This window comes from Hyposmocoma kahamanoa, unplaced genomic scaffold, assembly GCF_003589595.1.
Source record: "Hyposmocoma kahamanoa isolate Upper Pololo Valley unplaced genomic scaffold, ASM358959v1 79, whole genome shotgun sequence".
In the NCBI taxonomy this organism is placed as follows: Eukaryota; Metazoa; Arthropoda; class Insecta; order Lepidoptera; family Cosmopterigidae; genus Hyposmocoma; species Hyposmocoma kahamanoa.
The window spans coordinates 11,546,500-11,559,992 of NW_020653993.1; the positions used below are offsets into that span (position 1 = coordinate 11,546,500).

Here is a 13,493-nt window from a genome sequence, read left to right on the forward strand (position 1 = left end):
TTGTTGATTGCGGTTGAAGAATAATGTGTTTTTATATTATTTATTTATTTATAAAAAAAGATCAGCAAGTATCCTGTATTATAACTATTTGCGAACATTTACTAACTTCCCGCGTAACTCATCCGTGTCCACAAAAACAATTACTAGAATCAGTATTCGAACACCGTAACTAACCAGTGCATCGATTCAATATCGGTTACATTAAATTAATTAAAATGAATTGTTTTTGTGCACGATCTCTTGATTGAGAAATATTTAACGATTCGATTTCGTGTTTGTATCTACATATGTTATTAAACAATTTGAGTCTAAGTTTTGGGGAAATAACGACTTATCCGAAGAACAGCGTCCGATGTGATTATATATAGCGAAATGAGACTAATTACGTTACGAGAATAATTTCGTTATTCAAAGTAAGACCTATGTAAAGGTGTTTAAAAAATTTATATATCTTATTTCGGAAATATAAAATCTACAAAGGTCAATCTGACATCCATAGCGAAGAAGAACGAACAAAATGCACTAGGTCCGAAGAACAAGTAGTATATAAACTCGTACGCCCCAACCAAGTACAATGGCATATTACAAACGCCCAATGTGTTTTGTTTATTTTACCTATGGAATAAATTTACACTTGAAAACGTCACTTTTAAGCTACTGCTGGTTCACTACGCTAACTTGCCTGAGAAGTACAAGCAAGAAACTCTAGTGATAGCTCTTTTTACATAAACTTAAATGCTATGTAATCAAATTTTTGTTTAAAGAAATTTGATCCATGTGCATGGCCATGTCGTTTTTCCATACATCTTTATCTAACACGTAGTCCTCAATTTTGTAAATGACTTTTCTATTAAAATATCTTTAATGTAGTTTTTAAACTTAGGAAATGATAATCTTAATATATGCACGGGAATCGTATTGTAAAAACGTAAACAGTTTCCCATATAATCTCAGTACAGAGTACTAAAAAAACCGACCTCAAAAGTACGTGGAATTACGTCTATTTGCTAAGTTTTATTGAAATATCCCCTAGTTCGCCACTATACAGGACTTGACACTGGAGATAATAAAAATCGGTCGCACTACTCAAAGTATATTGAGAGAAAAACGCCTTGAATTAGAGAAATAGCAAAATCAACCATTAAAGTAATTGCTCCTAAATTAATGTTAGGCACTATTTATGAAATGAATCTTCATGCGTGAACAGCCACCCTTCGAGGTGGATGATTTTCTTCAAAATGAAATGGGACCACTATGGAAGTACCCCCTTTCCAACAAAAAAAGAATCATGAAAATCGGTTCACAAATACCGGAGTTATCGCGTAACATACATACAAAAAAAAAGAACATACAGACGAATTGAGAACCTCCTCCTTTTGTGAAGTCGGTTAGAAAGAGTTTACTTTGGTTAAACGAAATCGTGGTACCAAGAGTTTGGACTTAGCTCTGAGATTAATATTATGGATATTTTCTTTCTTATTGACATTATGTATATTTTTACGGGCATATAAAATATTTGGGTAAATGTATTGTGATGCCACAGTCGTGATACCAGCCTTCTTGAACTTTTCTCTGAGAGAAACCCGTGAACCTAAACGGTACACAGCAGGAATCGAACGAAACTTACCCAAAGCGAATCCATCCTTAGTCCACTGCACCTGTCCAGCTAAGTTGGACACTGCACATTCCATCACAGCTTCGGAGCCTTCCTGTACGCGCAGGCTGCGCGGAAGCACTCGGAAGTACTGTTGTTGGAAGCAGGATGCGTACGAGAGGACTGTAACAAAGAAAATACTTGTAAGAATACATGAAACCAAACGCTATATCTCTATTTCATAGGTAAGATAATTACACTTCGTCTTGTATTCATTCGTAAGGCAGATTCCCCTGAGAAGAATGAGCAAGAAACTCTAGGGGTGGCTCTTTGTAAGTAAACATTTGCAAATACTTATCATTATTTATTCCAAATATTATGAATTTCCGTCATCCAAGAGTTTTATTATTCGTAAGTAGCAAATTTTGAGCGTAAACAGATAACAAAACAAAATTTTCAATAATTTATACCCCAAAGGTCTGAGAATTACCTTATGCTACTTAAAAAACAAATAAACAACCTATTGACTAATAACTTTAATTTGAAATTTTGAAAATCAAGTGACAGGACGAACAAGTCAGGCGCACTGATGTTAAGCTACACGCCTGTCCACAACAGTTGCCAGTGCCACTCAGGACTTTAAATCGCAAAGATCTGAGGGGCACTGTCACTGTGCCCGTCACCCTGAGACATAAGTTGACAAGTCCCATGTGCCTGTAATTTCACCAGCACCCTTACCCTTCAAAACCGGAACACATATAACCAAAAATAGAGACGAAATGTTATTTAATTTGTCTGAAAACTATTCTGCCATATCATTACTGTGACAACTGCACTCCGATTGGCCAGCCCGAATTCGAAACAATTGACGGGTGATGTCAATTGTTTCACTTCAAATCGACCAGTTAACTTGAGCTTTGCTGTAATGGACGAAAATTGCAAAATTACATATTTAATATTTAATTATCGATTAAATTTGATTCCATTTTGAAATTAGACGTTTTGCTGTTTTTCCTGACAGCACCGAATGGACCAGAACGCCATTGATAGAGATATTATCATTATTACAATAAATACAGAATATTTCTGGAATATACGGAGACGTACACACATGTCAGTTGTTGGCGCTGTCTATATTTCAGTACAAACAAGAGTTGATATTTATAAGTGATGTATCACTGATGAATTACCAGGAATGTATCGCCCTTATTTCGTATCTGATTCTGGTTACATACTCGATGAGCTAGATAAACTGTGCGATAGATACATCCTTTTCTTGACGTCTGACCATAACACTTAAGGTTCATTTTCTATTAATTCACCTAATAAACAATAATAGCAAAGGAACCTAAAACAAAGCAGGTTTATATCTACAAAAATTTACGATTTCTTTTCTTCTTTGCAAAATGGCTGTAAAGGCGCCACACACACGGCGTAGAGAGCGTTCACCGCTGAAGGGCTTGTCGCGCCGCGTCGAGGACACTCTATTAGCCTCAGATGAGGGCGCTTTTGTCTCTTTTTTAGGGTTCCTTTAAACGTGCAGACTTACTTTTAACCTTTCAAATGGAATATTTAATGTTATATAAATTGCAGCTAAACAGCCGAGGACCGTCCTCAAATACACCAATCTCGGCAAGTGCTTTGTGTCTCTTGCTGTGATACAACCAAGGTCCCTGGGGCCACAGGCAAAAATACTCGCTAAGAAAGTTTCCTCATTAAAGTCAAAGAATAAGCAGAGTTGTCCGAAGTTGCCAGTCTCCGATGCCCTATAGTTAACGTGAGCATTATTTTTCTCCCTCAGAGCGGGTGAATTTATTATTGTTTTAAAAATAAAATACATGTTTATAATAGTTACGAAATGATTAATGATTCAATTTTTTTTTTAAAGAACTAAAAATGTTTTTTTTTTTTGTGATCAAAAATAAAAAAAGAACTAATCTTGTGTGGTCTGATGGGCTAGCTTTATATATTTTTAGGGATGAGAAAATTTTCTTTATTACGTGAGATCAGGATCCCAAGTGCAGCGATGCATCGCGAATTTGTTTCGATGTAGTCACGCACTTGCATCGATGCTTAAAATCGCGCACGTGTGTAAAGGTAGACGATTAGCGACTGCATCGCTGCTAAAAGTCCCCGTGTGTAACCGATCTTAGATATTAAATTTATTCCACGGCAGCCGCCGCCAACCGCACATCACCCCCAAAAACAATGTGCTTTGGCGCCATTATATTAAATTTATTTTCACGTGTGTCGTGTTTTGTCTTTTGGGGACAGCCGGACAGGAAGCTTGAAAGCGGAACTGTCCGATTCAAAGCGCTTTGCGCTATAGGTAACATGACCGTACGTCGGTCATGTTACCTATAGCGCAAAACTCTATGGCATTTTCTACTATTAACTAAAGGACTGAGGATGGTGGAACTACAGGTCATGTGACTTGTGAAAATTAAGTCTCATGGCGATGATCTTTGCGATTTAAAGCTGTGAGTGGCACTGAAACGGTTATGGGTAGGCGTGTCGCTTACCACCAGACGCAAGACTGTTCCTTCTCGTCATTTTCATAAAAAAATATTCGTGATATTAATGTCTTCAAACCAAAACCAAGCTATAGCACAGAAACATTTTTATTAAAAAAATGGTACTTAAAAGTTTGCTTACGGTTTCACTGTATACGTTACTTCCTGAACCATGGACCGGTCTAACTCAAAAGAACTGTTAATCGCGACACAAGATGGCGTAGTTGGGTATTTAATACCTGTTGGTGCACCAGATGTCGTGACAAGTGCTGTTTGTGCAACTAATTTGTTTTAGACCACTTGTTTTAGTTTAAAACATCTTCGTGGCGGTCCATAATGATAACCCTTCGATCACAGATTAATAATAATAGGTTAAGACAAATTACTTCTAAAAAAAATGTTTATTTGCTACCACGGTTACATCACGTCGGTTCTGAGTTATGGATTAATCAAATGGGGTAATGGAACTTATGTTGAACGAGCATATTTTACAACTCAAAAATGTGCGGCATTGGTCCACGGGAATCTTGCAAGCTGCTGTTCGAGAATTTAAATATTTTGACTTTACCTTCAATGTTATTTATGAAGTTTGTAAATTTGTCAAACAACATCTAAAATTATTTTAAAAATCATTAGAAATGAAGCCACGCGCAAAAAGAAACCCAGACAGATTTGTCGTTGAAAATGTACCTAAAACTACACTTTACTTAGAAAGTTCATATTACATGTGCATGAAAATTTATAATAGATTACTAATTTATTGAAATAAAAATACTGACATATAAAAAGATGACAGCAGAACTGTATATACTTAGTTAAAAAAAGGATATTATACTGTAAATGAATACTTAGAAAATTAAATTTTGCTTGCTTTTGTATAATGGCTGAATAGATGAACTCAAATGTAATAATTACAATCCTGTAATAGCCTATGTAATTCAAATAAACCTCATTTCAATTCATTACTCCACCTTAGAAAAGCGCTACATGACTTTTCAACAGCTGAGATTATATTATAAGAACCATCACGACCAAATAAGCCTTCAAATAAGAAAAACCGCTTTGAGATCCATATGATTGAGAGCTACGATGCCACAGACGGACAAACTCACTATATACAGACAAAGGCTTCAACTTGTAACGCCTCACTTTTTGCGTTGAGGGTAATAAAATCGATGACATTATCGTAGAATTGTGTACAATAACAATTAGCCTGATGTATCTCACAGCTGAGGAAAGGCTTCCCTCTGATTACTCCACGCATCACGATCCTGAACTAAATGAACCCAAGCTTTGTCGTAGGCGTCTACTTCGTTACGCCATCGCTTCCTCGGTCTGCCGTGGCGCCTTACGGTTTTACCGTGGTTACCTTGGCACATTGGTCGTCAGACATGCGGCAAACATGACCGGCTGAACTTCATTTCTGCTTCGCAGCTTTTTAGGCTCCATCAGCAATCTGTATTTGGGAGCGCAGTGTCGTGTTCCGAATAGGTCGAATTCGGTCGGTCCGTTTCACACCAAGTATGCTCTCCATTGCTCATTAACGGATCCTGAGTTTGGACTTTTGGATCTTCGTTAGTGACCAAGTCTGTGTCCCATAAGGCAGTATGGAAAGGACGTGTCCATCAGCTTCTTTTTGAGAGACATTGGGAGAATAGCCTCATAAGATATTTCATCGACAACAGCTCCTCCAGGCATTTTTAATGCGTCTACAAATTTCTTACTTTTACCTGCATTGAAAGAAGACTATTGTGTATAGAAACGAAAATTATCTTTCTAAGGTGCACATTCCAACATATTTATTTAAGCAAACGGAATAGCAATAAGATTGCTACCACCATACACCAAGTTAAAAATAAACACGTTCTTCGTTTATGGAATATTTGCCCCGACTCCCACTTGACCGGTTTTTAGCGGGAGAAGTGTGCAGCGTATGGAGACATCTTTCTTTTTATGTCGCCAGGGAATGTGGTAAATTGATCTTAATAAATTGTGCAAAATGTTTTGATTTATGAGATGGGCTTTTTTATTTTTATGTATATCCAGACGATCTCAGTGGAGCGTGTAAAAGGGTCCTGGGTTGTGTGTCCCTGAGAACTAACTTTTCTCAACTGGCTTCTTTAGTAGCTAGCTCCTTGTGAAAAAGTTAATTTAAAGAAGTAAGGCGAGCATTACTCCGTTCCGGTTATGAAGGACATGGAGCTTGTAAACGCCCTTTAGATCTCTGCGACTTAAACCATTGCAATTATGCGCATGACTAGTTCGTCCCATCACTTAAATAAATAAAGCTTACAGTCATAGCCCTACACCAGGTAAGCCATGTATTGCTTGCGCCATGGACACACACATAAACAATCACAAATTACGCCCAACCTCACCGAGAGCAATAAATGTAGGCCACATGAATACCCAGACGCGCACCCGTTCCGGCGCAGACGTACGGGGAGAAGGCGAAGGCAGTTCACTGCTCGCCTGATTCCCTAGTGAGACCAGCGGGCTCTGGACAGGGACTCCGGAGTCTGCATTGCACGGCCTCGCTCGTCTGGGGGCGGGTCGGAGGACAACCGACTCGCCCCTCCGTTGGCGCGGGAGCCCTGGCGTAAGCTAGGGCGGCGGGGCGGCGTCGTGGTGAATGTTCACTGATCCCACGGCGCCGACTCAACCGGCGAGAGAGAAACCCGGGGGGGTTTTAGTGGGGTAGTCCCTCCAGTCTGGAGGGAGAGTCCCGACATAACTCCTGAGTCTCCCTGGGCTCAGGGGTATCCATAAAGATTTCCCCCCGTCAAAAAAAAAAAAAAGGCCACATGAATACTACTACTTGATATCTAACAAAAAATTCTACCCAACTTGAAAGTAAACCTGTTTTTCATAACGTGGTATGAAATAGGATTTTGGCAATCCAGACTTGGCGAATGTATTTCGAAATGCTAGTGTTGTAACCAGGCTTTTTGTATTGATGTTGATTCAAGTTACACACTATTTGCGTAGTGAGGGATTATGCTCGTATAGGGTAGGTCCTCAGGTGCTCAATTTACAGGCAATTCCCTAGTTTAAACCAATTTATTTAGTGTGTTATTGTTTTATTTGTCAAGCGTTATTCTTCTTATTCCTATTCTTCTTTTTCCTCTCCTTATCCCGTGCTAGGTAGGGTCGGCACAACATTTTTATTCCACTCTCCCTTATCAGTCGTCACTTCCATACTCACGCCTTTCTTATTCACGTCATCCTTCACACAATCCATATATCTTTTGTTAGCGTTGTAACAAATTTAAAATGTCCAGTCTTCATGTTCTGAATTTATCTTCGACTGCCGTTCTATAACATTATTTATGGTTAAGTTAAGTAATTTATATACTAAATTACCTTAATACAGTGTGCTTAGTTTTTTAGCACCTACATTTTTAGCACCAGTAGCGATCCTCGTGAATGAGTTCGTCCAGGAAAGTACTGCCACCTATTTCTGCCGCCAAGTAGTAATGAGAGCATTACTGCGTTCCGGTTTGGAAGGGTGAGGATGTTGGAGAAATTACAGGCACATGGGACTTGTCACCACCTTATCTGTCAGGGCGCAGTTTTTTATAAAAAAAATAAGTGCGCATTAGATCCGTCCTCCGTCCTCCGTCTCATCTAATGGAAAGTGACGATGAGGTCGACAATGTACCATGCATACGTAAATAATGCTTATTCACTCTCGCCTTGAAAAGGTCCAAGTTACAGCGTTCGGGGAACAAGTTCGCAGGCAGGGAATTCCACTCACACAATTCCACAGCATTACTAAACTTAAAGCTCTAAGTAGAACTGCAACAGTTATGGACAGGCGCACACGCGCGACTTGTTTCCTAAGCACTTGGTGTCCTAAAAAAAAATAAAATAGAACATGAATATGTAATGAAAAAGGAAACAAAACAAAAAGGCGCGCACACGCGTGTGTGTGTGCCTAATATGCGGTGAAGTTCCGTTCTGTTTAATGATAAAGGGGACGAATTTATGATATTTGCAAACCTTAAATCCACTTCCTTTAAGCCCGGATTATAAGCAGCAAGTGACACTCAAAACGGGATCAAAATCTCTTCATAAAATATTATAATTATAAAGCGGCTAGATCACTATTATAACTGTAATTTTCAAACGAATGTACACCGTATGAAAAAGGCACTAGGGTTTACTAAAACAAAATGGGTGCGTTAGTGATGGGATGAAAACTTGTTTATAGGAATCTGGAGTTGTTACATAACAGATTATGGCTGTTACTTGAGCGTTTTCTCGTTTCTGAGAATATTGATGTAACATTAACCATAATTATATGTTTTTTTTAATAATCCGTATGTTTTTCGGAGTTTCTCTCAAACATAAAATTCGAAATGAGGTTATCCGACAGAGAACAAAAGTCGTTGACATTCCATTCACCATTCCATGTACTAAAAAAACGCTAATCAGAGAATGTATTTAATATGGTACACTACACTAAAATGCGTTTCAATTTGCAGCAAAAACAAGTGACAGATTATATAGCTAAACCTGCGGCAGACTATACTGTACCTGAAGCCATTTTCTATATTTATAACAGCAATAAACAATTAAACAAACCACAATGACTGGTGCCGAATCCAAATTAGACTGTTGCCATTATTTGTGGTATTAAGTATAACGTTAATAGTATCAAATCTTTTAATCCTACCATTAAGGTTACGAGTAGCAAACACTATAACTCTGTTTCAGCGGAAGACTTTAGTGCTGAAATCGGTTAGGCTAAACTCACACTAGCGCAGGAAGCGTCGCAACGCGTCATGTTTTTCGCCTATAGTATATTCATCTCTATTTTCGCAATATTAAGTTACAAATTTGTGTTATGCAAATATATAAAACATAAAGCAGTCTTCTATTTGGTTCTGTCAAATAAAGCAATTTAGATTATAAATCACTGAACTTGAACTAAAACCCAACAACTGCCAATATAACAACAATAAAATCTAATATCGTATAACTGGTTTTTGTACCAGTATTAACGAAATGGTCACAGCACTAGGCGATAGTTACAAACGGGTCTGGGATAAGCGCTTATTACATTTGAATGTAGAACGTTAAGCTGGTTTGGTCGTAGACAACGTATTAGAAATTGTTTCTAACGACTAGTTTAAGTTGAACTGTGACTATTGATTACGATGAGACCAATTCCTATTGGTATATGATGTATCGTCGGCTGGTGTTACCTTTTCGGACGTCCGCAGAGAGTCTTGAGTATGGATTCGGATACAAAAGTTCCTTCGTAGCTTTTACTTCAGAAGACATAGGACACATGACAAAAATAGTAGCTTCAAAAGAATAAATAAACACTTTCGTAGATTTCTCACAGATAGCACTATGGCAAAAAGCCGTTAAAATGAAAAACAACGATCTGTAACAAATGCATAGAGAAATTCGCATAGAAAAATAAGAAAAAATCGTTCGATCTGACAGAACTTGATCCTGCAGCAGCATCAGCAGGTCGATGAAACTCTTCTATATGTCTGACAAAGTTTGTAAAGGGGTTTATTAATAAGCGACACCTTGTGAGAGATGCATGAAGAGTGAAGAGTGGATTGTTTTTTTTTTTATACTTAATATACATAACAAAATTTTGAATTTTAGCGACTGCTATGTAACCAAAGGTACAATTTAATTATCATATCGACACTGGAAAGGCAAAATGAGATAAGCGACACTTTTGCTCATCTTGAGTTACATATACCGTTGAAATCAGAAAATCAGCAGATACCAACGGAACATATAACTCAATATGCCACCATATCCCACTTTGCCTTTCAAGCGTGGAACATAAAAAAATGTTGGTGGAAATTCGTAAATGGCATTGGATTACTCATATTTAGGTACTTGGGTTATTCTATAACTTGTATTGTTTGTCCGTGAATTTTCCTACAAACAAAAAAAAATTGAAAAACTAAAGCTAATATTCTCTAGACACACTGTTCAGAGGTTATCGGAAAGAAGTCACAGTAAGGGAATGTGATTATTGGTTAGTTGCGGATACACTTACTCTATATTTGCGGTTTTGAACCGTTTTTATTTATACGGTTACGGTGTTTTTAGATATCGATCGACTACGTAAGATGTTAGTTATTCTACTCCTATCATTCATAATCAACTATGACAAAGTGGTTGACAATGTCCGCACTAGTGGTACCACCAACCACTGGTATGATTTTACTGGCTAGCTATTCTAGTAAAGCAGTAATGCTGGTGAAATTACAGGCACATGGGACTTGTCACCTTATGTCTCAGGGTCAGTGGCAGTGACCCTAAGATTTTTTCACATCTAATGGAAAGTGACGATGAGGTCGACGATGTAGCATGCACACCTAAATAATGCCTATTCACTCTCATCTTGAAAAGGTCCAAGGAATTCCACTCCTTAGCCGCTCGCCATATAAATGTAGAAGCGAAACGTTTCGTATGAGTCCTAGGAAGAGACCGTAAGATCTTTGCGATTTAAAGCTCTGAGTGGCACTGCGACTGTTATGAATAGACGTGTCGCTTACCACCAGGCGCACGACTTTTGCGTCCCGTCACTTGGTAGGTAGGTGTTATAAAAAAATATTTCTGTCCAAATCGAGCGCATTTCTTTTTTTTTAAGAAACCATCGTTTCGATTTCGGGCTATTATTGGGTCCCATGGCCACGGCTGACCGAAGCCAGAAAAAAAAGAAATTCACGTGATTTAGACAACATTATCTTCTACACTAGTCAGTTGTGGTACCGTACACACTAAGCGACCTTTTGTTACATTCTGAGTTCAGTACAATAATGCATTTCCACAGCACAGCAGTGCTGCGGCTACCCTGGCGGTGCAGTGCGTCTACCATGTTTGCCGTGAATATAGTAGATGATTTTTTCGCCATAATACGAAAGGGACAATGATCTTTTCTTACGAGTGAGCGAGTCGGCCAATATTATTGTAAGGATAGTATGCGATACGTGCTACTTTGTAAGCTAACATGAAGCGAATACTCCATTTTAAATCATAAAAAATTTAATTATAATTATACTATTATTTGTAATGTAAATGCATTTTAATTTAATTATTAATTATTTACCTCATTATTAAAAAATAAAATTCAATTTAATTGTTATGTTAAATTTATTACCTAAATAAAGAAACATTTTATTTTTATTTTATTTAAGATTTAGAAAACACTGTATATGGTTTACTTTGCACTGGCAGAGACGATGATATCATGACCTAAGCCGTCTTCTTAGAGGAGACCAAAGTCCAGCAACAAATCAAACAAAAAATTTAGCTAAAGATCACCATACCATAGCTATAGTATAAAACGAAGAAAAGAAAGACGAAGTTAAAAACAAAGTTAGAAAATACCGACAGGAAGAACAGTTTGCCGTATTTAGTTAACGGTGAAGTTTATAAGTCAATTACCTCGACGTTTCGAAGATATTGATTACAAGTTAGTAGATTATTAGTTCAAAATTAAAATAGATAGATAGATATACCTACACTGGTAACCTATCACAAAGTCGAAAATTTTTTTGTTCGAATTTTCATTACACCGAAAGCCGAATTATGACGAAACAGTTGTTCTTTCAGGATATTTTGAATGTTTATCGCAAAAACACGATTAGGTTCGGTTCGGTTAGGTTAGGTTAAGTTAAATTGCAGCCACTGAACTTCACAGTTGAGTGGATGCTGTCCTGGCCCCCCATGGCCCCTGGGTAGCGGACTCGGGGGAGTTCGCTGCCCAGCATAAAGGGGCCCGGGATGGAAGGCTCGTCTGGTGTTCGGCGAGCCTCACATTTGGAGTCGGGGGACCGATGTGTCTCCCTTCTCGGGGAGGGGCTGCGCAGGGCGCGGCAAGCCGCTGGTGGGGGTGCGGACGAGTGCAACAGCGTTCCCCTTACCTACAGCGGAGAGGAGGAACATTCCGGGGGTTTAGTGCGGTCGCGCTGGTCCCCTTCAGGGTTCAGCCCAGTCCCACATAACCCCGGCTCTGCCCCCGCGGGGCCGGGGTATCTGTAAGCAGATTCCCCCGGATTAACAAAAAAAAAAAGATTTAAAAGAAAAAAAAACATTTACCTCTCAAAATTACTCTCGCTTATAAACATGATAATTTCAAGCGGAGAAACATCAAAATATCTCGTCCAAAACCTTTATAGAACCAGTGCATAACAGTGATAACAGTTTAAGACAAAATTTACCAAATTTCACAGGTAAACCTAGATTTGCAAAGTCAAATTCACCTCAGGTTAACGCCGAAGTATTTCGAACTAATTTAAAGCAGTATTGTCTTAATTAAAACTCCGTTTGAAATCACACGTTGAATCCGAACTTCGTGGTGCTGTAAGTTTGACAAGGTTAAATTGAACATCTGAGACCGTGTAATCTGATTTAAAATCTTTACCTTACTTGGGATAGTATTATTACATACAAATACTATTTCCACGGGTGTAGGAATAAGCAACTAAGGAGCAGCACTTATCACGTATCACCGAGATCTTATTGAACTACGTCAGCACGTTTACGTATCAAGTATGCTGACGATACGTTAAATAAAACACAGATTTAGTACGATCGGTGCTGGCGTAAGCTTTCGAATGGGGTCCGACCCTAAGGCAAATTAGATCGGCCGTAGTAGTAGAAAAAACTAATGAGCGTCATTTATACTTCCACCACTACCACCGCTCTGTGCTTTTTAAAGTCAAAATCATTATTTGCTGGAGTACATATAACAAGATCGTAATGTATTAAAAGTTCAATATTCGACCTATACAGGTTTGCAAATTTTGTTATGTTATAATACAATGTCTCGAATTCTTCTTCATGTCATAAATTCTAAGTATTCTCAGAAACGGTGGTCTATTAGTCAAACCGACATGGCGTTTTTAAAATCGTGACCCCTTAACTGTTTAAAATGGTTCGGTAGATGATTGCATACTTTGATATTAAATGAGTTTTTAACCGACTTCAAAAAAAGGAGGAGATTCTCATTTCAACTCTATGTTTTTTTTTGTATGTATGGTACGCGATAACTCCGGTATTTGTGTACCGATTTTAATGTTTTTTTTTTGTTTGTAAGAGGGTACCTCATAGGTACATTTGTATAAATAGCGCCTAAATTTTATTATAAGGAGCAATTATTTTAATGTTTACTTTTGCTATTCTCCAATTCAAGGCGTTTTTCTCTCTCAATATACTTTGAGTAGTGAGAACCGATTTTTATTATCACCTGTGTCAAGTCCCGTATAGTGGCGAACTAGGGGAAGAATCCGGGTTTGCGCACTTTCCGGTGACCGATTTCAATAAAACTGATGTAATTCCACGTCGGTTTTTTTAGTACTGAGATTATTCTTATAAATGTCTGAAGCAAGAAAGTTGACGCA

General features: G+C 38.1%; 1 protein-coding gene across 1 annotated transcript in view; it reads right to left on the bottom strand.

Moving 5' to 3' along the window:
• LOC113233559 (nephrin) overlaps positions 1-13,493 on the bottom strand; it is a 485,341-nt gene that overhangs the window by 401,633 nt on the left and 70,215 nt on the right. Inside the window, exon 3 of the mRNA XM_026468687.1 lies at positions 1,628-1,777. Coding sequence (XP_026324472.1) covers positions 1,628-1,777 — 150 coding nt within the window. The remainder of the gene's footprint in view (positions 1-1,627; positions 1,778-13,493) is intronic.